Genomic DNA, 21,824 nt, shown 5'->3' with positions numbered 1-21,824 from the left:
TTACAGAGTCAGTGAATAAATTGAAGACCTTCTCCAAAGTCTTCAGAAAGTCCCCATTCTTACCGTTGCTGACATCACTGATTTGGCAGCAAGGCACAGACTCGGCTTGCTGTGCACTGACACGGGCATTCCAGCCCCTTGTTAGCACGCAGGCGATGCGGTGGCACTGGGCTCACACCTGTCTTCCCACACTGCAGCGCCCTGCAGATTTACTCATGTGTGGCTTGTCTTCAGGACCAATACTTAGTTCTAATGAAAACTTTAAGATTTTGAGAACAGCTTCACATTAAACTTCCATTAGAGTCCAGTCTTATTTAACAGGCAGTTGCATCCTTCAACAATTTGATGTCTCCTTCTCCAGCCTACTTTTCACTCCCTGCAGGACTTCAGCTGTTAGGCCGCTCATTTCCGTGATGCCCCTACACTTGCCTCCCATTGAACTGAAACTGAGAACCCCGTGCTCATCCTTTTTGTCTCCTCCACCTGCCACCTGTGGCTTTACTTCCTTCCCTATCTAATGCAGCCCCCCTGGATCGTTACTTTAACTCTCTTTCCATCTTGCCATTCTGACTTACCTGCCTAGTGAAGCCCCTCACCCTGGCTCAGGCCGCAGCCATGCAGACTGATGCTGCCATTCCACATCCACAGTCTGCAGTCTAGCCGCTGCTGAGCGTAGAGTGCTACCAACGAGTCCTCATTATATATCCCTCTGCAGCTTGTAAAGTATCTCTGTTTTCCTAACCCACTCATCTGTACATGTTATGTGGTCAGTGAGTGTCAACATATTCTGAATCTAAGCATAAAGCAAACTTTTAAAGGCAGTGTGTTCAAGTGTGTGTATTTTAAGGGACAGTCACAGTTTGATTTATAACATATACTAAAAACCTTTTATTGTCACTTTAAATGGATTATCTCTTTAAAGCTATTTTTTACAAAAGGAAATACTCAAATCTAGAATTGAAAAAAAAGAAAAGAAAAGGAAGTTGGAGAGCCCAGGGAATTTCTAGCCAGGCTGGATTACCAGGCTCTGAGCCTGAAACATCCAGAGTCCTAGGCAGGTATGGTCTTCTAGTCACTAGTGAAAACACCATTAGCTGTCCTCTCTGGGCACCAGACACCCCAGCTCACACTACCAGCTGACCTGGATTCTGAACATTGCCCCTGAAGGTGCTGCCGTCATTTTCTATGGAAGTTATGGAGAAATGCCACCAGCCATGCCTGAATGTATTTTGTCCCCATCCCTGCTTCTTCGCCTCACCAGTTTCCAAGTCAAAGAATGGAATCGGTGCTTCTGATAGGCAGAGCCCAAGTCTAATGTATATAAGTAACTGTAATAGTCTAAGGTAACTGGATAAATTTTACCACTGAAGTTTATCATTTTATCTTTTCAATTTTTAAAACCTTATCAAATATGTGGAAAGACAGTTATTCCAATAATTAATGTCAACAATTCAACACTTTTAAGATGTCTTCCTGAGCATAATAATGTGTTAAAAATCATGATAGATTAATGAGTCTTGAGATTTCTTCCTGAGGATGCAGACATATCAGGACTGTCATCTTTTCAGTTCTCTTTAATTAACTGACGGTTTTAAATTTTGACTAATTGCCCTTTCAGGTGTGCGTGTGTGTGTGTGTGTGTGTGTGTGTGTGTGTGGTGGATGTTAAAACCAGTCTTGAGAGATGTTGAACACCATTCAAGCTGATAGTGTGTTGTTTTGATGAAAGAAAAATAAACACAATTCTAATGACTGATAAAACTTTTGTTCTATTCTTCACTCCAGGGGGTACATATTTAACCAATAAAGTACATTATATCATTAATATAGAATGAATTATTTGGCATTAAAACTAAAATAACAACCTTTTACCCCATAATGTAATGGCACTAAATAGCTAGACGAACTGTTTGAATTCTGGTTCTGCTGCTTAATTGCCATTGGCCTTGGAAAAATGACTTTGCTTCTCTTGACCTCAGTTTCTTTACTTGAAAAGAAATAAATAGTATCTATTTAAATGAATTTATATAAGATGAGCACTTAGAACAATACCTGGTATATGGCAGGCAAAAAACTCAATAAATGTCAGCAAATTATTTCCGGAGTTTATTGATTTATTTTTTAACTTTTTTTTTGGACATAATTTCAGATTTATAGAGAAGTGGCAGGAATAACCCATTCTTTGTATAACCTCGACCCAGGTTCCCCAAATGTTAATATTCTACCACATTTGCTTTGTCCTTGATTCTGTGTGTATCATTTTGTTTTTAACCTTTAAAGAGTAAGTTGCAGTCACTGCACCCTTTCACCCTTAATTATTTCAGAGTATGGTTCTTAAAAACAAGAACATTTTTTAATGTATCCACAGTGCAGTTCTCAAAATTAGGAAATTATCACTGATACAACATTATTGTCTAATCTATAGACTTGATTCAGATTTAGCCAGTTGTCCCAATAATGCCCTTTATAGCAGAAGAAAATCCCAGATTGTGCCTTTTATTCTACTGTCATATCCCTTCATTCTCCTTAATTCCTTAAAAAGTTCCTCGTGGCTTTTTTGGTCTTTTAAGACCTTGAAATTTTTTCATACATACAGGCCAGTTATTTTGTAAAATGTTCTTCAATTTGAGTTTGTTCCCTCATGTTTAGACTTTGATAAGGAATTTTTTGTAGGAATATCATAGATATACTGTGTTTGTCCCATTACTGGGCTGTTACCCTTGATCATGTGGATAAGATGGGGTCTACCACTGTAGAGTTACCACTTTTCCCTTTGTAGTTAATCTATGTAAAGGGAGATATGGTTAGACTATTAGTAACTTTTCCCCCTATAATGGTTGATTATGAACCATAGAATTACTACATAATTTTTATACAAAACAATACAATTAAAAAGTAATGATGTGGGGTCATATAAATCAAAATTATTAGAACAGAAGTGCCTGCTGAATTTTATAACACTTGCTAGACATAAATATTTATAATAACTTTAATTTTCATAGCTTTAGATTTACAGTGAAATAAGTTGTTTTGGTTTGATATGCACTAGTATATTCAACCATATTACCAGTCTTGAATCATGTCTGAATTGACATCCAGATTCCTGACTGATTTGAAATATATGGCTCTTGTTGGCATTTGGGGGATGAGGAATTTGTTTCTAAGTGCAGCATTTGATTCTTTCTGCATTATTCAAATTCCCCATACCTGCTCCTCTCTTTAAAAATATATTGTTTTTAACTTCAACTCTATGTAAAGAAGAAATCATGAGAAACTAAGCACTTAGCTAACAAGATCTTAAAATCACCAAATATTGTGACCAAGAGATGCTTCGCCATATGTTGGGAGATGAGTATAGACCTGGATCCAAACATTCCCAGGGAGTGAGAATGAGGGTTCCTGAATAGATATTTTGCCATTTCCTTAATTTTTACAATTAAGCATATTTCAGTCTTAACCAGACCATCATGCTTTGTGGATATAGGAAGAAAAATAACACAGGCTATCTCTCTAGCTCAGCGGTTCTCAACCTGTGGGTCGTGACCCCTTTGGGGGTCGAACGACCCTTTCACAGGGGTCGCCTAAGACCATCAGAAAACATATATAATTACATATTGTTTTTGTGATTAATCACTATGCTCTAATTATGTTCAATTTGTAGCAATGAAAATACATCCTGCATATCAGATGTTTACATTACGATTCATAACAGTAGCAAAATTATAGTTATGAAGTAGCAACGAAAATAATTTTATGGTTGGGGGGTCACCACAACATGAGGAACTGTATTAAAGGGTCGTGGCATTAGGAAGGTTGAGAACCACTGCTCTAGCTACTAACTCTTCAGGCTTTCTGAACTGGCTTGAACCCTAGAGGTTACATCTGAGAACTAAACCTCATGTCATCCACAGGATACCAAGCAGGCTTGTTCATTTGTGTTAGTAGGTTAACGTGGACTTCTAATTAAAATCTGTTGGAGAATATTATTACGTGGAGGAATGTATTAACCATGTTGTGTGTTGGGATAGTGCTGGGTGACTGTCAAAATTTCCACTGCTACAGTTATAAAAAGGAGAATAAAGTCGGTTCTTTTTGTTGGGAAAGAAGATTTCATGTTATCTATATTTGCAGGCTTTCTGGCTCACATGCGGGAGGAATCCTTGCTGCGGGGGTGTTTTCATTTTCTCGTCTAACATGGCAGTGGTCCATCGCAGCGGAGGTTTTTAGCTTAAACAATCTGTTTGTGGGGCTGCTTATGGCTCTTACTGTACATTTCGAGGAGGCAGCAACCGCAAAAGAAAGATCAAAGGTAACCTATTTTGAGCACAGTGAAATCACTTTGTGTTCTTATTTTTAGATAGATGCCGTGTTTCTTTAAACTTTGGTTTAGATATTGTTTATCTGTTTTGATTACTGTCAAGGTAATGTAGGCACATTGAGAGAGAAAATATTCTCAGGTCTTTTACTGTGGACCATGAGAGACTTTATAAAACATGGGATTTTTCCCCCCTTGGAGTTCAAAAGTTTTTTGGAGAAGGAGGGAATTCTGAAATCCCCTTTGATTCCTATGGGAAAGATAGGCTAGTTGGTTAATTCCACCATAGTGTGTGTGTGTGTGTCTGTGTGTGTGTGTGTGTCTGTGTGTGCGTGCGCAAGAGAGAGAAAGATTGTAATATGCCAAGCTCTAGGTTGACCATGCTTATATGCATGCATACAAGTCCTTTGGTTGATCTCTTACCCCCCCTACCTCGCGCCCCCCAACCCTCCCCGGCCTTCCCGCTGCAGTTTGACAATCTGTTTGAGGCAGCTCTGCCTCTGTATCTATTATTGTTCAAAAGTTTATAATGGTAGATTGACCACTTTAAATGACCACTTTCAATTATATATAATTCTGGTAGAGTGACTTATTACCCAATTCCAAAAAAAGGATCAAATTTGTACTTTTTAAAAAAATTTTAAATTCTTTATTGTTGAAACTATTACATATGTCTCCTTTTTTCCCTGTTGACCTCTCCCCAAATTTGTACTTTTTAAGAGGAGAGAACCAAATGTAAGAATGAAGTAGTTCAGAAGAGATTACAATGAATTCTATGATGGGCACTATCATCAAGATAATTTGAAGCTGGAAGGAAGCCTGTCTTCTAAGAGCTTACAGTCTACACATTGGAAAATGTCAAATCATCTCTGTAAAGGCAGCATTGTGTTGTTAGGGAATATAGAACCAAAAAAACCATTGTGGTTATCTGTGGCTTCCCTAACACATCTGCGATACTATTAGAGTTTTTTTGCTTGTTTAAAATAAACTTTTTTCTGATTCTGAAAATAATGCATGTTCAAAAAAAAAAAAGTAAAAACACCACCCATTGATAACCAGGTTTTAAATAAATAGTGTTATATTTCATTTATTTAATTTATTGGGAGAAAAAGTAAAGCAAATATTGTTGAATTTTAGTTACAGATTTTACTCAAATAAGAATTATATAACATCCTATTACCGTTAGGACTTATCTAGTCCTCATACAGGACTTTCTGAAATTTAGTTTGAAGACAATTTAAGGTCAAACTGAAATGCTTTGATAAGAATGAAAAATATTAATAAAAATAGTGGTGATAAATATTAGTGACTGGTAAAAATTGACTGCTTGTGTCTAAGCAATTGATTTTTAATCTGACCTGTGGTATGCCTAGTTTTAATATACAGAATAGTTTTTACTGTTGTGCTTACTTAGAGTTTTAGGTGAATATTTAACTTGTTTTTTATTTTTATTTTATTTTCAGATAGCTAAAATTGGTGCTTTCTGCTGTGGCCTTAGCTTATGTAATCAGCACACAATAGTACTCTATGTTTTGTGCATAATACCATGGGTTCTCTTTCGACTTTGCAAAGAGAAGGTAGGTTTTGAATTTTGTAAAAATGAAAGTTCATAATATTTTATTTAGGCCCAATACACATATGTCACCATGGGAATTTACTTTTTATTTTCAGTTTTATATATTGTTTAGATTACCTTAGGTCCTAACATCATTGAAAAAATAGGATTTTTGACAAAAATTCTGCCATATTGATTACAGTGGCATCGGGCCTATTTTGTAATTTTCTTATGGATTATGAATGGCTGGGATCTCTGCTCAAGCAGCAGTAATGCAGTTTCCCAAGATCTGAGCACTGGTTGCTTTGTCAGCCCGGCTTCCCTTCTCCATCTCTATCTGATCCTCAGCAGCTGAGCCCTGCAAATGCCCCCAGTGGTCCCCATGAGGTGAGACTTGAGGAGGCTTCCTAGAAAGCATTCTGCAATGCCGGAGGAGCTGGACGTCCACTGGGAAGCCGTAGCCCCAGGGCGTCCTCTCCGTGCAGTGCTGTGCTGGCCCCACCGGACGGGTGGTGCAGTCGCTTCCAACACAGTCCTTCTCAGTCTGTGTTCCAGGGACAGGCTTCGGCCTCAGCCTGGATTCGGGTACTTGCACAGTGGTGTTTTGTCTATGGATAGCTGCTGGTCGGTCTTTTTGTGAGGAGACGGAAGTCAGGAATGATCTATGTTACCAACTTAATGGTGTCACTCTTAGCCAGGTGTCTGAAGTCCGAGAAGGTACATTCAGATGTCTGAGAGGTGTGTCCTCTGGCAAGAACCTGACAACCAAGTGTTAGATGGTTGAGAGGGGAGGCCATGCTTTGTGTAAAACATGCAGGACTCAGAGCTGTCAAGTTAGGAGGCTGGTTTGAGAGCCTATTGGCCCTGTACTGAGGCCAGCTACTGATGAAGGATGAAATTTTGGGAAGAAAGACTCTTCAAAGGACCTGTCATTTCCATTATTTAAATAACAGAGGCTAGAAAATAAGGTCTACCAATGGAGAGACAAGGTAGTTGGATTTGAGGCAGAGGAAGAAGTCCTGAGTCATTTGGTTCCAATTCTGGCTGCTCATTTGAATGATCTGGGAAGCTTTGAAAGAGTGAATGTGTTTTTATATGTGTGTACATATAGGGTGTCCCAAAAATGCACACACACACTGAATAATTATAAAGCATGTTTATTAAAATACATTTCATTTTCAGAATTGAGCTATCAGCTGTTAAAGTGTATATACATTTTTGGGGACACCCTGTATATTAATGTATGTATCTGTGTGTGTGCATATATATTTATGTGTGTGTGTATACAGGGTGAGGCTTAGACACTGATATTTTTTAAAAGCTCTCCAGGTGATTCTAGTGTATGTGCAGCTAGGACATGGACCCACTCTCCCGGGCCCTGTGGATAGCTTTCATGTAACTGTCTCCTGTTTCTTTCCTGCACAAAAGGAAAATTCTTCAGCAGTTGCATCTTGCCATTCTGTAATAAGCAGAAATTGCCAAAGTGCAAGCATTCACTTCCTTTCAGACTGCTTTTAAGAATAGCAAAGGCATGTTGTTCAGTTAGTTATTTCTTACACTCTTTTCATGCTGTCATTTTTTATGTATCTCATTACCACTTTAGGAATAGCAAATCAGCACTATAATAAAAACACTCCATAATCAATTAAGAATGTTTATTTGAAAATATTGATATAAGTCAGCTGCTTGTTATACATCTGGTGAATGTGAATCTTGATTCTTATATCCATTGTCACATATGAATTTCCCTTTTTTGTAAAGAAAAAATTGGCAATTTCCAATGATGATATTTGTACGAGACCACCCCCCCTTTCCCGATTACTAAAGCGAACACTATTTGAATCTTTGTAGTAGCACACCAGAATTCTTTTGGACTTAATCTTTATAAGATTTTGTCAGTATTATCCTTCTTTTTAGAGGTGTGCAAATGAGAAATATAGTCTCTATAGAGGCAACCTTGTTATTTAGAAAAACACATTTCCTTTAGTACTTCATTCTATATGTAAATTGAGGATAAAGAGCATTTGGGTGAGCTGGGAGGTTATTTAAAAGCTAGCTTCATTTGTGCCAAATATTTCCATGATATGACCCAAAATCTTGTAGAAAGATTCATATTATAATGTATAATCATAATAGAGCATATAGCTAAAGTCTACTCCTGATGAAGGTGATGAAATGAGTTTGCATTAGAACAATATTTGGGGGCATATTCAAAATCAACTCAACAATGTAATCACTTCCAATTGGGTTATCTCTGCAATGCTGCATGTCATGACATGGTTTTAATTTTAAAAGATGCAATAAAAATGGTACTTAAGGGTCTTCGCTAAAATTATTTGCTTCACTCAGATTTCACCTGCCATGCAAAGGAGTTCAGGCTGAGCAATTTTCTAGTAATCCCTGGTAATCAGAAGGTTTAACATAGTATTCTGTGGTGACTTCATATAAATTGAGAGATCAGTGCTGAGTAAACATAGTTGATGTTTTCCTTGATGTGTTCTTGAAGTTCCAGGATGAATCTACTAGGATAAACATTGTCACACAACACCCTGTGCTCTGACGCAGGAACTCTCCCGGGGCTCTGTGCTGAAGCTGAGTCTGTGCTTCTCTGCTGGTTTGCTGCCCTACATCTACCTTCCTATCTCCTCCTACCGCAATCAAGCCCGCTGGACCTGGGGAGACCAGACAACGGTGCTGGGATTTCTGACTCACTTTCTCAGGGAAGAATATGGAACATTCAATCTGGTAAATTTATACTTAAAGCCCTTTTAAGGAATAAGTGGCAAAACTTCCGTGTTCTGCCTGGACCTCGATTGAAAGAAAAAAACAATCAATGTTTGTCAATGGCAGTATGTAGAATTTTTATTTCAGTTATTTATGGAACAAATTTGCCCATTGAAATGTGACCTTTAACATATGTAAGGGGGAAAAAAATGGAATCCCTTAACCTGACGTTGTACTGTTATATATCCTGAATGTATTTTAGGGTAACAAGCGTTCAAAAGGCTCTGCCGCCAGCACTTGGAAGCATTTCCGTAGTGCTGGGGGTCACTTTGGGCTCTTGGTCTGTAATTTAAAATATCTGAAAAGATTAAAGGAAAAAGAAAACTCGATTTTTAATTTGACCAAAATGTTCTTTTTATATATTTGATGAATAGTGTTCATGTTAGTATTTAGTGTAATGCCTGTGTGTAAAGGCTTTATAAAATATAATTTCACTAAGTGTGTAAAATTCACTATGTCCTTAAGAAGGTCAAAAGGCCTTGTTTTTCTTAAAACATATTAGGGGAAAACACTAAAGTGGTTACCATATAGGTTATCTGAAAAATAAAAAGATAATCAGGTGGGTTTTTATTTTAATATAGACAGTTGTATCAGACTTTTCATGGTTTGTGCTTTTCTGTGTCTTAAGAAGGCAAACCTCAAAAGAATACATATTATATGACACCATTTATACAAAATTCTAAGCCATGCAAAAATTAAACAACCTATTTCTCAAGGATATATACAAAAGTAGTAAACCTACATATTTTAGAAAATTTATGGGAGATGAGGAAGGCCAGGCTATGTGAGATACCTATGTATTCATGTAGTTCTGTTTCTTAAATGAATGGTAGATCTATAGATTTTTAAAAACTATCACTTAAATATACATTATACTAGAGGCCCAGTGCACGAATTTGTGCATAGGTAGGGTCCCTCAGCCTGGCTGGTGATTGGGGCCAATCGGAGCCATCTTGCCCAGTTCCAGTTGGGGCCGATAGGGGCCGGCTGACCATGGGGAGGGACCGAGGGAGGTTGGCTGGCCACGGGAGGTTGGCTGGCCACGGGAGGTTGGCTGACCACGGGAGGTTGGCTGTGGGAGTGCACTGACCACCAGGAAGCAGCTCCTGTGTTGAGTGTCTGTTCCCGGGTGGTCAGTGCACATCATAAAAACAAGCCCACCAGTCGGTTGGTGGCTTCGGCTTTTATGTATATTGATATGTTGTTTGTATGTTAAAGATATCCTAATATATAAAGAGCAAGGGTCCGTTACAACCTAAACATCCGGAAGGACAACCGAACACAGGCTAGGGTCCCAGCCCGCACGGCGGAAGTTAATCCTGGATCGCAGCCACCAGCGGTGGGAGTCAGTCCTGGGTCCTGTCTGCTCGTGGCACGGCGGTGGGAGAGAGCTATGGGCCCTGACCGCTTGCTTGCTGCGCAGTACCGGGAGGGAGCTGTGGGAATGGAGCCATGCTGCTATCGGACTGGCCTCTTGTTCCCTACCCCCAGCCTACAGGCTCTGGGAAACGGAGCTACTCTGCGATTGCCTAAGCCGTCAGTTAGACATCCCCCAATGGCTCCTGGGCTGCGAGAGGGTGCAGGCTGGGGGGCTGAGAGACCCCCCCCCAGTGCACAAATTTTCGTGCACTGGGGCTCTAGTTTAATAATAAAGTAGGTTAATAAAAGCATAATTACTTTTTTACTTAAGAATTTAACACATCTGGTTTACTTATATTGGTCATTCCATTAAAGTATTGTTTGAGGACCATTTCTGATTTGAAATTTGTATAATTCACACACAATTGTGAAATTATAGACTAACAAGTAATACTGAGCTCTAATCAAAGTGCCCCAAAAAAGAGCCTAAAGAGATTCTAAGAGTAAAGACTACTAATTCGTTAATGTGCTAGACATTTCTGCTGGAATAGTTTGATTTTTTGCCAATTATTATTTCTGAATTTCTTCCTAAACAATGTTCGTGTTTCACTGACTTTGCTATAAAAATTCAGTAAGGCTCTGAAGTAAAGAGTTGGAATGAAGAGAAATGTTGCATTGTGTATTTAAAGCCTGTGTGTTTTAAATGGAGATAGTTAAAAACGATAGCTTAGCAGAGTTTTAGTTTAATGCTTATGCAAATAAACTTTTCTCATTTATATTTAGGCTAAATCTGAAATAGGATCCAGTATGTCTGAAATTTTACTGTGAGTATGAAATATTTGGAACTATTTTAAAATGAATTCTCTATTTGTTCCTTTGAATGGTTTGAGGTATTTCTGAGTTTCTCTCTTAATGAAGTGGTATGTCTGTGAGTAGTTTTCAGCCACATAATTGGCAGTTGTCTTGCATATTGTTAAGTATTCTACCATCTCCTTCAATAAGAGAAAACTGAAAATGAGCAATAAATCCAACAATGAATGGGGCTATTAGGAGACTACATAGAACCTATAAAACTAAAATGCTTCGAATGTAGTGTTCCTTTATTAATAAAGTTCATGCTTTGTTCTGATTTCGACTATCATCTTTCTTCCACAGACATTTTATAACATAGTATTTATCAACATGAACAATTATTTTCTTGATATCTTGAAGTGAGCTATGCTTTTTTTAATTCTTTAGAGCTTAGTTTATTTAATGTCTCTTAAGACTTTTCCTGGAGACTATCCTTAAGCTCTATGTTGACATACATTTTTTAGCATTCAATCTTATTAAAGCCAGCTCAAGCAAATATATTTTATCTATATTATCTATTAGCTTTTTTTTGAAAAAGTGGATTAATATTTGCTTTAAAATTACACAAATTAAGACAACTTGGAAAATATCTATACCAATCCTGTAATATTTTTTTAATATTTTCAATATGAAATTAAGGAAGAATAGTTTTCTATAACACTCAGGTTATCTCTAATTATTAATTTTGGATTCTAATTATTAATTTGAAAACCATTTAAAAAATATGGGCAGGTTATGGCCAGTGTGGCTTACTTGGTTGGAGCATCATCTCATACATCAAAAGGTGAGGGGTTCAATTCTGGATCAGGGCACATACGTAGGTTGTGGGTTTGATCCCTGGTCAGGGTACGTGCTGGAGGCAACTGATCATTGTTTCTCCTATCAATGTTTCTCTCTCTCTTCCCCCCTCCCCTTCCTCTCTCTAAAAATCAAATTAAAATTTTTTATATAAATTATCGAGAATATTTCAACTCTATATATGAATCACTTCATAGGTTCTCAGAATTTCTATCTTACTTGCTAGCTTGTTTTTCTTTCATCCTTCCTTTTCTTTTTTAAAAAAGGTTACAAAATTATTATGAAAAGTTTAGAAAATACAGTTAAGCAAAAATACAAAAATGAAAATTATTATAATTCCAGCATGTAAAGGTAATCACTATTATTACTCCATTAATGTTTTTATCTATTCTTCCAATATTTTTAATACATTTGTTTTTTTAATAGGCTCATAATATACAGGGGTAGGCAAAAGTAGACTTATAGTTTTTTATATGGAAAAATAATAATACAAGAATAAACTTTTGCATACTAATAACTATAAACCTACTTTTGTCTACCTCTGTACATACTGATTTATTAGCCTTCTGTTTTTCATTTTATACTCTATTTTGAAAGCATTTTCCTGCCACCAGTTATTTGTGTATAACCTTTGATGGTTCTCACAGCTGATTTTAAATATTTCTGTTTATGTCTAAGACTTTTACAGCCCACTTTCCTGTTTTGCTGGGGAGACAGCAAAGCAGCTCAGCTTCCCTTTTAAAGCTAAAGGCAGCTTTGCCAGTGTCTCGGGGCTTTTACTTTCTCCTTCTTTGCTCCGTGTCAAAGACCCACTGCCTGCTCTTTTTCTACCTACCTTTCGGAGTTGCTGTCACACTCAGGATTACTGGTGTATTTGCTTTAACAAATCCCATACGGACTCCAAAGAACTCTCAAGAGCAACCCTAGACTAGACATCTAACTTTTATAAAAGTCATCTATTAGGTAATTGTAGGCCCCCTTTACATTGAAATAATAGCAGTTTGGCTATACACCCAGAAAAAAGACCTGACAGAAATGATGACCACTTACACTATTTGTTCGGACAAGATTATAATGTAAAAATGGAGGCATAATCCTTATACTCTCTGATTAAGAGAATTTCTAGTGTTTAATTGTTTCAGGTGGACAAGAGTGTTGAGAAAGGGAACTCATAATTAACTTACTAGAAAATCCTTCAAAATGATGGAACCTAATCATCAACCCTTTGCCAGTTGAGTAAATTAAATTCTTTCCCCACGCGTATCTCTAAATTGCAATCCTGTACAAGGAAATTATTGAATCTAACCCTAGGCAGTGACCATATTTTAGAGCTTACATTTAAGCAACATATCTCCAAGAATTAATTTTGAGGCTGACTTCGCTCCTTTTGAAGAATGGCTTGAAATGGGCCTCATGCTGGAATCAATTTTTTAAGTGTATTTGAAAACGAGTAAGGATATCTGCCCATAGTTGATGAGTCTCCATTAGTAAAATACACATTGTGTGGTTTCCATAATTATGGCATCACATTTTCTCCAGTAAAATTGCCAGTAGGGAGAAGAAAGTTCTTTTAGATGGTATATCGAATCATTTATTTTTCAAAAAATGGAGACTGCTTAGAGCTCAGATACCACTTGGAAAATGCTTGTTAATTAGTTTTATGAAGCCAATGGAAGAATTTTGTGTAATTATAAGGAAAAATGATGCATTTCTCAGAGATTCCTTGAACATTTTTTGAACCAAATAATATAGAAAACAAGGAAACCTTTTTAAGAAATGAATGGCTGGAGATTATTTCTCTTGTCCTTTTTTAAATTCATGATTAGATCTCCAAAAAATGCTTTGAATTAATTCTGTTTTTAATTGCTAATCACTGGAGGCCAGGAAGAAGTTCAGAAACCCATTTCAGATGACTTCTTATCAAGCCAATCAGGAATACAAATTGTTTTACAATATCAATACAGTATACTAGTATCACAAACACTGAAAAATTATTTGTTCTGATGCTATCCCAAATTATATAAATGGATAACCAAATGTTACAATTGGAAAATATCTTAGAACTGTTTAACTCTTTCTTGAAGTACTTTTTCTCCCGAATTTGAAAGAAGAAAAAATAATTTTCAATCTGACTTCATCCCTTAAAATTATTCAGTACAGCCCTGACTGGTTTGGCTCATTGGCTAGAGCGTCGGCCTGTGGACTGAAAGGCCCCAGATTCGATTCCAGTCAAGGGCATGTACCTTGATTGTGTGCACATCCCCAGTAGAGGGTGTGCAGGAGGCAGCTGATCGATGTTTCTCTCTCATCGATGTTTCTCATGATCTCTCTCCCTGCCTCTCTGTAGAAAAATCAATAAAATATATATTTTTTAAAAAATTATTCAATACATACTCTGATGTATTTTACAAAGAATGTTTTATTTGGATTTAACCAAATTTGTTTTCTATCAACAATAAGTTTGATTGTCTTTTACAGTTCTCAAGTAACAAACATGAGGACTGAACTCTCCTTCAACATTCAAGCCCTTGCAGTTTGGGCTAATATATGTTTAGTAAGAAGGTGAGTAATATAATATTTCCTGTTATTTTTCCCATGTTTATTAATTAAATTCATTATTTCAATATGTCATTGTAGAACATGGCCTCTAGTATTTTATATTTCAAATAAATTTAACCACTTCTATGAAGGCAAATATGTATTATTTTCTTGATAGTTTTTGTTCTGATTATAAATTAGTTATTTTGAAAGATTGAGCAGTGTATTACAATCTAACTAGGCAAGTCATTTAATGTCTTAAACTTCAGTTTGATCCCTTACTTTGCCCATAGCCAATTATTATTGCTTTACAAAAGAAGCAAACAACTATTTGAATTCCTCTAAAGATAAAAGTAACCTCCAATGATAAAAAAAAACACTAAAAAAAATCACTATTAACCTTCATTAATTTCTAGCCCATCAAATATATATATTTATAGTTTTGTTTCCTTAATACCTAACATTATATTGGGAGCATTTCCCTATACCATAAGAATATTTAAAATCATTTAAATGTCTGTATAATTAAATATTCTCCTATTTCAGGATCTTCAGATAGCTTCCAGTTTGCCCACTATTATAAGTGATACCAAAGCATTTTTAGAGATTAAACTCTAGCCACATTTCTGGTTATTGTTTAAAGATTTATGCCTACATGTCAAATTACAGGGTCAAAATGTGAATATTTTTAAGGCTTTTGATATATATTATCAAATTAACTTTTCTTAAAGACTGTACCAATATACATTCTCAGGCAACCGCATTCTCGCCAATACTATTGAGATTTGTCATTTTATTATTTTGGTGCATGAAATTATCCTTTTGTTTTGCATTTGTTAATTACATTTTAATTTAACAAGATTAATAATTTGTATTTCTTCTGCAAATTTTAACTTTGTATCTTTTGCTTCATATTTCCTAGCTATCTAGAGACAGTGTATTTTATGACTATGTTTTGGTAATCCATTCCAATTCAGATTTGAAACACTGAGATCCTTTTTTAGTCTTACTTAAAAATGGAAAGTTTTAGAGTTCCAGATATTTTCCTATAGTTTAAAACTATGTAATAGTAGTATTGGTATTCTTGTACACAAATAATTTTGGACTTATTTTAATTTTTTATAGGGACAGACAGAACCCATCATTAGTGTGGCTTTTTACTGGAATGTTTTGCATTTATTCATTGTTCTTTGCTTGGAGGGCAAATTTAGATATTTCAAAACCACTTTTCATGGGTGTGGTAAGTTTTATTTAGATATATCCTTCACAAACTTTCTGGTCAAAAGATATATCAGTTTGTCTTTCATGAATCTTGTAGAAAAGGAGATTATCTCAGAAATAGTTAAAATTGTATGTGCATTATTATAATCAAAAATTAAATTATTGAACTAGTAAGGCAAAAGCCTCTTTTTCAGTAAGAATGCATTGTTTAGTTAACACAATAGTTAAATAAAAAAATAAATGTAAGGTAGATTTAAGTTAGGCATTTTATGTGTGTAATAGATATAGGTACTACTGTATTTTTCCTGGATTTTTTCTAAATAGCAAAGAAATATGAGTTCTAATTGGGGGCTCTTATCCACACCGTTTATTTCTTACCTCACTTGTCCAGGCCTATGCAAAAGAGCAACCACATTTCTGTTTTTAACTGGCTACCATTTCTGAGATTCTCCATAGTAGAAACTCTGTAAATGTAGACAACTCTTTCTTAACAGCTAAAACAATTTTTTATGTGTTCAAATGGCCCGGTAGATAGTATCCTATTTAATCACCTGAGTTCAGAATCAGTTGAGAAACAAGATAACAAGTAGTAGAATCTCCTTTATCACTGATAATGCTCACGTTGGAGAATGTGGTTTATGTCTGAGAGCGAGGGGGCTTCCTCATTATGCATCCACAATACTAGTAGGCAGACCTACCCACCAGTCACAGGTAGTGTTGCACAGGCCAGGCCTTCTGTACCCCACTCCATCCCACTGGTGCCACAGGGACAGAGTCTGCCACTGGGCGATGCAGGTCTAGTCCCAGCTCCCAACTTGCCCAGTAAGCTCAGTCCATACGGTCCTGCAGGAAGAAATAAGTGAGAGGGCAGCGAGTGTTAAACTAACAGCACTTCTGCACATGGAAGGGAACATCAGGAGTGAGGCAAACGCCTTTCTCCACCTCTCCCACTTTACATATTGCAGGAGTTCAACGCCAAGTCCATAGTACCGAAAAGGATGTGTGGGTCCCAAAAGGGAGCTTCACATGTCAAACTGGGAGGAAGGAATGTTTGAAAATTGAAAACTAAAGTAACATGGAGTTGGATTGGGGAAGTCAGTAAGCAAGACCTGGATGACAGCAGGCATAAGCAACCAGGTGTAAGCAGTATATTTGTCAGATATGTAAGTACCAGATTGGTTGCAGATCAGTCACCTTGCTTGCCTCTCGCAGGTGGAGCGATTCTGGATGCAGAGCAATGCTGTGGTGGCAGTCCTCGCTGGCATCGGGCTGGCCTCACTGGTTTCTGAGAGTAACCGAGTGCTGAACACCAAAGGCTTTCGGTATCTGGAGTGGCTTTCAGCAGCTCTTTTTGTAATCTACCAAATATATTCTAATTACAGGTAGGAAGGGTTATTTTTATGAAATACGGGTTATTTTTATGAAAGGTAGCACTCAAGCCAGAGATGTTTGGATATTTAGATTCTAGAACTTGATAATTACAGGTAGGAAGGGTTATTTTTATGAAAGGTAGCACTCAAGTCAGAGATGTTTGGATATTTAGATTCTAGAACTTTATTTCATCTTCACCTTCCACCATTTTTCAGAGTGAGACATCTTGGTCTGAATGCTGTGGTCCTTGAACTTTTGAACCAGAATCTCAGCATGAGTGATACGTAGTTCAGGGCATTGCAAACAGGGTGGTGCCTGTAAACCATCTGTGTATTTTCCTCGAAGGAACTCGAGAGAGTTTGTTGAGTCTGCAGTATGTGTAAAATTCCATGATGTAAAAGACCACTTAGATAGAGAGTAAAGATATTTGGGCATTGTCATATGCCCTAAAGTAATTCATTCTAGGCTTCAAAGATTTCATCTTTTGAGTAGTACCTGGTCCTTACCTAGTTCATACTGTGGAAGTGAATATTAATTATCTATAATAATAAAAGCATAATATGCTAATTAGATCTGACGACCTTCTGGATGAAGCTGGGGCTGTGAGGGAAGCCCAGGTCCTGGGCGCCAGAGGGAAGCTGGTGCCAGCAGCTGGGGGAAGGAAGGCCTACTCTTGCATGGTTTTTGTGCATTTGGCCTCTAATTTTAAAATAAAGGTCTAAAACAAGCATGTCAAACTCACAATCCGTGAGCCTCATGTGGCCCACAATGAATATTTTTGTGGCCCAGCCAATATAACGGTATGTAAGAAACGTTTTAGTAAAAATTTCATAACTTAATTTTTACAGTATTGTTATACATAATTAGTAGTAATGAGCTACAACATTCGCTAATGACTTATTACTATAATCATGTTGCATTCATTTCCCTTACGTGCCTTATGTGCAGGTGCACCATTTCTCTCCACTAATACTAGCAGTGAATATTTTAGCAGCCGATTGCCACATCATTAATCTTGGACTGACTTTTTTGGTGTGCACAACAAAAAATATTTCGTTCACTTGTTTGGTGTGCACAACAGGAAATATTTCGCTTTCAGAGAACAAGAAAAATAGGTTTATTTGTGTTACGCTTATTTGTGCAGTTATTCTGTGTCTGGCAAGTTCATGTTCGAGAGAAAATATTAAATAATTTGTATTAAAATGTTCTATTACTTTATGTTAATGATTCCTCATTTATTTCAGCCCTTTGTATTCAGCATGTCTCTATCGAAATAAACCTACATTTCTATGAAAATTGAAGCTTTTGTTTTTTTGCGGCCCACATAAACTTAAACCTTGTTTATTTGGCCCGAGTTAGCCTTTGAGTTTGACATGCTTGGTCTAAAAGCTTCTTTAACCCTTAGGCATTATTAGTATTGTATGTATTTTTCAAAATCTTTTAAATAATCACGCTAATGAAAATCTCAGTCTAACTTAAAAGATGTCCAAGTTTTAGGTGATAATTCATTTATTTCCAGCAGTATTGAGTAAACATTACAGAAGTGGAAGAGTCCATGGGAGTTTTGTAATAAGATTTGATTGGTATTTTACAAGGTTAAATTTCCTCTGTCAACTTAGCTTTAAGAACTGATGTTCTTTATAATACCTGGGAAGAGCCCGTGTTAGGAAGGCTGCGTCAGCAGACACCTGGTGGGATTCCAGACCCAACTCCATAGCTAGCTCAGAAGGGTTTGCCAAGCCCACAGTGTGTGTTTACCCAACCTTGTTTTTATCCCAGTCTTCTGGCTCGGATCTTTTGGCAATCCAGGTTCAGCACCAGGGATGTCGGCACAGGCTGGGTGGCTGTATTTTGTTTTGATTCTTTTAATTGCCCCAGGTGAACGGAATAGATAGCAACATTGCTGGATGGTAAATGTGAAGCATCATCCTGCAAAGTAGGGGATCATAGGAGGAAAGAGTTGCATCGGTTACAAAGGCAAGGATAATATTTTGTTCCTGGACGGGCTTATTGGCTTTGTGAGACTAGCCTACCGATCCAAGTTTCGGCTGTGTTTCTCAGCATCATTAAATGTAATAGACCTGAGGGGACCAGGAAGGACATTGCTTGCTCGGTTTTTTGATGCTTTTGCTTTTGTGGTCTTTTTCTTATTTTATGGGAAGTGCTCAGAATTCATGCCAGTTTTTCTTTGAAGTTAGAACCTTCACTTCATCATTGAAGGGAATTGCACTGCTTTTGTTATAATGCCTGGAAAGAAGTAGCAACTCAACCCTCTTCCTTCCCTCTCTTCTCATTGGCCCCATTCTCTAATGATTTCTTAGTCTGGAAGGGAGAGAGAAACACAGGGAGCCTGTAGCTCAAGAAGTGGTGCAAGGGTTAATCTGGCATGCAAGAGTCAGACAAAGGGCATCCCAATTTATGCTACAAACTGGCAGATTTCTTTCTGCATTTCTGGATATTCCTTTGCACTCAGTGGAATTAACATGAAATTACCTTAAATTCCAGGTGGAATCAGAAACCTTACTTCTTTTTAGTTAAATTGGATACACTTTTAGGAAAAGTAAAAGGTCTTATTCTTGAGCGCTGATTCTCTTTTTATGAAAATTATAATTCCAGAATTGAAACAATACATTGATTTTTTTCTCAAGTGCACAATTAGTTCCTTTTTATTCAGATGATAGTGTTCACTTTCAAATATAAGCATGTCGTTGGAAAATATAAATTTGAATACTTTGAAGCACTAAATATAGATTATGTGATTGGAAAGGAATGAGGCAGAAAATAAGCCCAGTCGTATTAAATCTGAAGCAATATGCTGCTATTTTAATGTGTTTTTTTATTCTTTTATTTAGCATTTGTGACCAAAAGACCAACTATGTGATTGATAAATTTGCGAAGAACCTTCTAGCCTCTATGCCTCATGATGCAATTATCTTACTCAGAGGAGATTTGCCAGGAAATTCTCTCCGTTATATGCATTATTGTGAGGGACTGAGGCCAGACATTTCATTAGTGGATCAGGAAGTGAGTATATGGAAAATATACTGAGAATATAGTAATTGTAATCATTTAAAAACATGGTGTTTTTTTTTAAAAAAAACTATTTGAACTGTGTATGGGTATAGTTATCATGATCACTCTTAGAATATATATCATATTCTTTTGTTTATGTCTTAACTAATGGTGTAAGTCCTATGAGTTGCCTCCTCATTATTTAAACTGAGTGTTTAATGTTAAAACACATTTTAAGAATGTGTTTCATGTTAGATTCAAATAATATACTAGGTCTCTAGTTCACATGACAAACCATGGGAATATTTTATTATAAATTTATTTTTAAATTGTTCTTTTATATACAAATTAACACTGCCCAGTGACCCAGGGATTAGAATAAATTAGGTTGAATATAAAATAAGTCATATTGCAGGTAAGTAAACATTTCACTCAAAATAGAAATTGTTAACCATGATTCTGCTGTAGAATTTTGTGTGAACTTTATTGATCATATGCAAAATATATGGTCAGAAGGGACTTGTGAAAAGTTCTAGAAGTGAATCTTTTAGAACTGAAGAAATATATTTAAACTATAAGATTTATTATTTAAACCATAAATACTTAAAAGGGAACAAATATATCTATTTTTAGAGCAGTCATAGGAAAAGAGAAATTCTTAATCTTAAAAAAAATACTATGATTAGTTTGGTTTAGAAAATTATTAGATGCATTACTTATTTAACAGATTTTGTTGAGTTAGTGAATAACTAAAACTTTTGGAGAAACCTTTATAAACAGATTTGCAAATATAGAGAAACTTACAAATGATACATTTTTATAAGCAGTTTACATTTATACCTAGTACACTGATTAATTTTCTCTTCAATCTACCTTCTGACAAAAGCTAGATTATTTGTTGATAATATGGTATCACAGTATGGTTTTAAATACTGTTTGAGTTGGCAACTACTATACGTAGTTGAGAAGCATGGATTTCAATGTTAACTAGACCAAAATTCAAGTCCTCTTCACTTTTTGAATATGTGACATGGAACTAATGATTTTTTTTTCTCTCAGAGCCTGTTTCCTTATTTATAAAACGGAAATGACCATCATATAAATATAGAATGCTTTTGAATGCAAGAAGCAAAATACCTGATTAAGAAAGATAAACTATGGAGTTTTTAATCTCACATGACAAGTAGTCTGGAGATAGTTGGTTTTAGGTTACTATAAGTAATTCAGTGATGTCTGTGTACTGGGCAGCTTCTCTGCAGGTACCTTGACCTAATGGGTGCCCTCTTCCAAACATCACATCATGAAACCAAGCCACAGACTTCTTCTAGGGCAGGGGTGGGCAAACTTTTTGACTCGAGGGCTACAATGGACCAGAGGGCTGGAACAAAAGCATGGATGGAGTGTTTGTGTGAACTATTATAAATTCAAAGTAAACATCATTACATAACAGGGTACGGTCTTTTTTTTCAAGAGTTTTATTCATTTCCCGTGGGCCGTAGTTTGCCCACTGCTGTTCTAGGGCCTGCCCCACCCCCTTTCTCTATTGGGAGTAACATGTGTCCCAGAATCCTCAAGTGGACCTCCATTCGGGCCACACTAACCAAAATTGTCATATGCCCACTCCTAACCTATCACCAACAAAAGGGAATGACTAGATCCAAGTATATTGCTGCCCTGGTTACTGATCAAAGTCAGGATTGTGTTCGTGAGAAAGAAGAAGGTACTAGCTGTTCAGTGGGCATTCACAGTATCCTAGCTAATAAAAGAGAAACAGGGTAATTAGCGTACAACTGGTACCCTTCCCATTGGCTAATCAGGGCGATATGCAAATTTACTGCCAGCCAAGATGGCGTCTGGCATCCAGGCAGCTGGAAGCGAACATGAGGCTTGATGCTTCAGTGACGGAGGAAACCAACGTTCCCCGCCTGCCTTGTCGGCCTCTGAGCCTGCAGTTTGAAACATTGTAACAAATATAGAAGCTAAACAAAACCCCAGAAACGTGCTTTCAGCAAGCAGGGAT

General features: G+C 36.7%; 1 protein-coding gene across 1 annotated transcript in view; it reads left to right on the top strand.

Annotated features, from left to right (window-relative positions):
- Positions 1 to 21,824, top strand: part of TMEM260 (transmembrane protein 260) — a 57,535-nt gene that overhangs the window by 19,998 nt on the left and 15,713 nt on the right. Inside the window, exons 4-11 of the mRNA XM_015566493.1 lie at positions 4,131 to 4,308; positions 5,778 to 5,891; positions 8,435 to 8,614; positions 10,796 to 10,836; positions 14,141 to 14,224; positions 15,326 to 15,440; positions 16,634 to 16,803; positions 19,645 to 19,816. Coding sequence (XP_015421979.1) covers positions 4,255 to 4,308; positions 5,778 to 5,891; positions 8,435 to 8,614; positions 10,796 to 10,836; positions 14,141 to 14,224; positions 15,326 to 15,440; positions 16,634 to 16,803; positions 19,645 to 19,816 — 930 coding nt within the window. The 5' untranslated portion in view covers positions 4,131 to 4,254. The remainder of the gene's footprint in view (positions 1 to 4,130; positions 4,309 to 5,777; positions 5,892 to 8,434; positions 8,615 to 10,795; positions 10,837 to 14,140; positions 14,225 to 15,325; positions 15,441 to 16,633; positions 16,804 to 19,644; positions 19,817 to 21,824) is intronic.

The sequence above is a fragment of the Myotis davidii genome, unplaced genomic scaffold, assembly GCF_000327345.1.
Source record: "Myotis davidii unplaced genomic scaffold, ASM32734v1 scaffold281, whole genome shotgun sequence".
NCBI classification, from domain to species: domain Eukaryota; kingdom Metazoa; phylum Chordata; class Mammalia; order Chiroptera; family Vespertilionidae; genus Myotis; species Myotis davidii.
The sequence above is the reverse complement of the archived record's forward strand: the minus strand, read 5'-3'. Positions and strand labels throughout refer to the sequence as shown.